This window comes from Priapulus caudatus, unplaced genomic scaffold (assembly GCF_000485595.1).
Source record: "Priapulus caudatus unplaced genomic scaffold, Priapulus_caudatus-5.0.1 Scaffold1090, whole genome shotgun sequence".
NCBI lineage: Eukaryota > Metazoa > Priapulida > Priapulimorpha > Priapulimorphida > Priapulidae > Priapulus > Priapulus caudatus.
In genome coordinates, this window is record NW_014578151.1 from 67,406 (window position 1) to 70,231 (window position 2,826).

General features: G+C 51.7%; 1 protein-coding gene across 1 annotated transcript in view; it reads left to right on the plus strand.

The window, feature by feature from the left end:
* Positions 1-2,499, plus strand: part of LOC106815329 (protein phosphatase PTC7 homolog) — a gene marked incomplete at its 3' end in the record, with an annotated part of 13,704 nt that extends 11,205 nt beyond the window's left edge. The window contains 2 exon segments of the mRNA XM_014819776.1: positions 34-213; positions 2,414-2,499. Coding sequence (XP_014675262.1) covers positions 34-213; positions 2,414-2,499 — 266 coding nt within the window.
* Positions 2,500-2,826: the final 327 nt, after the last annotated feature.

Genomic DNA, 2,826 nt, shown 5'->3' on the forward strand with positions numbered 1-2,826 from the left:
CTAGTAGAACGTCTTTCTCTCTCGGTGTTGCAGGAGTGGCTGATGGCGTCGGGGGATGGCACAACTACGGCGTTGATCCATCACAGTTCTCCTCCTATCTCATGTCTACGTGCGAGCGACTTGTCGAGCAGGGAACGTTCAGCCCGCAGTTCCCCGTCGAAATCATAGCGACGAGCTACCAGGAATTGTTGGAGAACAAAGTGCCAATCATAGGTATGCGAGAGAAAATCGTAGGTACAGTGTGTTTGCGTTGCTCGTGGGTACGGTGTTGTGTGTGCCAGTCGAATTATAGTAGAGTTAGAAATTGAACTTTTTTGCCATGTAGCAAGTACTCGCTGCCAGTGAAAAAGGCAGGTAGGAAATTTTACTCACTCTGGGGGAGAATCTTTGGCGCTTTCACTTCGCTTAATTACAAGTTTCTTGGCAGCAAGTACTTCCTGTTGACGTTGAGAGCCGGCAGCAAACTGACCCGCTGTAGGCAGCGCAACTGCTGCTTGCTGCCTCTTAATTGCTAACCCTGCCATAGACACAGTATGTGCATTTTAATGATAGCTACGGTATGTACATGTATGCTAATCGTAAGTATGTGGCAAGTGTCAGTTATGTCATAAAATAGGTAGGGTGTGTGAGTGTGGTCGAGATTATATAGGCAGACTATGGGAGTCCCTGTCATGGCTACTGTACGCGTAGCTTCTGTGGAAAGTGTCTGTTCTTAGGTGTCAGACTTGTTATTATGGTGGAGGTGTGAGCTGGTGTGTGCGTGGGTGGCGTTATATCGCGTGTGGTAAGTTTCTAATCTACGTAGAGCGAGAGAGAGCGAGAAAGAGAGAGAGAGTGCCTGTGTGCATGCGTGAGTTTGTGTGTGTGTGTGTGTGTGTGTGTGTCCATGCGTGCGCGCGAGTGTGTGTGTGTTCGCACGCGTGTGCATGCGCGTGCATGCGTGTGCGCATGTGTCTGAACGTGTATGTGTGTATGTGTGCATGCATGAACGGGAACGAGCATGTGTGTGTGTGCGTGTGTGCATGCATGCGCGCGCATGTGTGTGTGCGTGTGCGCATACATGTGCGTGCGTGTGTGTGCGAGCATGTGTGTGTGTGCGTGCATATGTGTGAGCGTGTGCGTGTGCGCATGTGTGTGAGCGTGTGCGTGTGCACATGCATGTGCGTGCGTGTGTGTGCGAGCATGTGTGTGTGTGCGTGCATATGTGTGTGCGTGTGTGCGAGCGTGTGCGTGTGCGCATGCATGTGCGTGCGTGTGTGTGCGAGCATGTGTGTGTGTGCATGCATATGTGTGAGCGTGTGCGTGTGCGCATGTGTGTGAGCGTGTGCGTGTGTGTGCGAGCATGTGTGTGTGTGCGTGCATATGTGTGAGCGTGTGCGTGTGCGCATGTGTGTGAGAGAGAGAGAAGTGTGTGTGTGTGTGTGTGTGTGTGTGTGTGTGTGTGTGTGTGTGTGTGTGTGTGTGTGTGTGTGTGTGTGTGTGTGTGTGTGTGTGTGTGTGTCCATGCGTGCGCGCACTTGTGTGTGTGTTCGCGCGCGTGTGCATGTGCGTGCATGCGTGTGCGCATGTGTCTGAACGTGTATGTGTGTATGTGTGCATGCATGCACGGGAACGAGCATGTGTGTGTGTGCGTGTGTGCATGCATGCGCGCGCATGTGTGTGTGCGTGTGCGCATGCATGTGCGTGCGTGTGTGTGCGAGCATGTGTGTGTGTGCATGCATATGTGTGAGCGTGTGCGTGTGCGCATGTGTGTGAGCGTGTGCGTGTGTGTGCGAGCATGTGTGTGTGTGTGCGTGCATATGTGCGCGCGTGTGTGCGAGCGTGTGCGTGTGCGCATGCATGTGCGTGCGTGTGTGTGCGAGCATGTGTGTGTGCGTGCGTGCATATGTGCGCGCGTGTGTGCGCGCGTGTGCGTGTGCGCATGCGTGTGCGTGTGCGCATGCATGTGCGTGCGTGTGTGTGCGTGCATGTGTGTGTGTGCGTGCATACGTGTGTGTGAGTGTGCAGGCGTGTGTGTGTGCGCATGCATGTGCGTGTGTGTGTGTGCGTGTGTGTGTGCATGCATGCGTGCGCATGTGTGTGCGAGCATGTGTGTGTGTGCGTGCATGTGTGCGCGTGTGTGCATGTGTGCATGCATGTGCGTGCGTGTGTGTGCGAGCATGTGTGTGTATGCGTGCGTGTTCGTGTGCGTGCATACGTGTGCGCGTGTGTTTGTGAACGTGTGTGTGTGTGTGCTTGCATGCACGCGCGTGAGCGAGCATGTGCACGTGCGCATGCGTGTGTGTGCGAGCATGTGTGTGTGCGTGCGCGTGCATGCTAGTGCGTGTGTGCGTGTGTGCTCGTGTGCGCGCGCGTGTGCTATGTATGTGTATGACTCACTCGTTGATCTGCATGGTGTGTTTATCTCACACAGGAAGCAGTACTGTTTGTATCGTCGTACTGGACCGAAGAAATCACACGATATATACTGCCAACCTCGGTGATAGTGGCTGTCTAGTAGTAAGTATTATTTGTATACACTCCTGGCGTAACACCAAGTGCATATATATAGTAAGGTTTTAAACATGTCATAGACATCATTCTTTTCACCAATATGTGCATCCATCGACCTGGATTTCAAGTTAGATTTGTTTACATATGTCAACAAAATTAGTGCGTGATTTTTGCTAGGGTTTGGTGAGGATTATTAACAGGAATTAGAGTGTGTTGTTATTGTTGTTGTTGTTTATTGTTATTGTTTGTGTTGTTTCAGGTGCGGGAAGGTAATGTTGTGCATTGGTCTAATTGAGAGTTTGTTATTGTTATTGTTTGTGTTGTTTCAGGTGC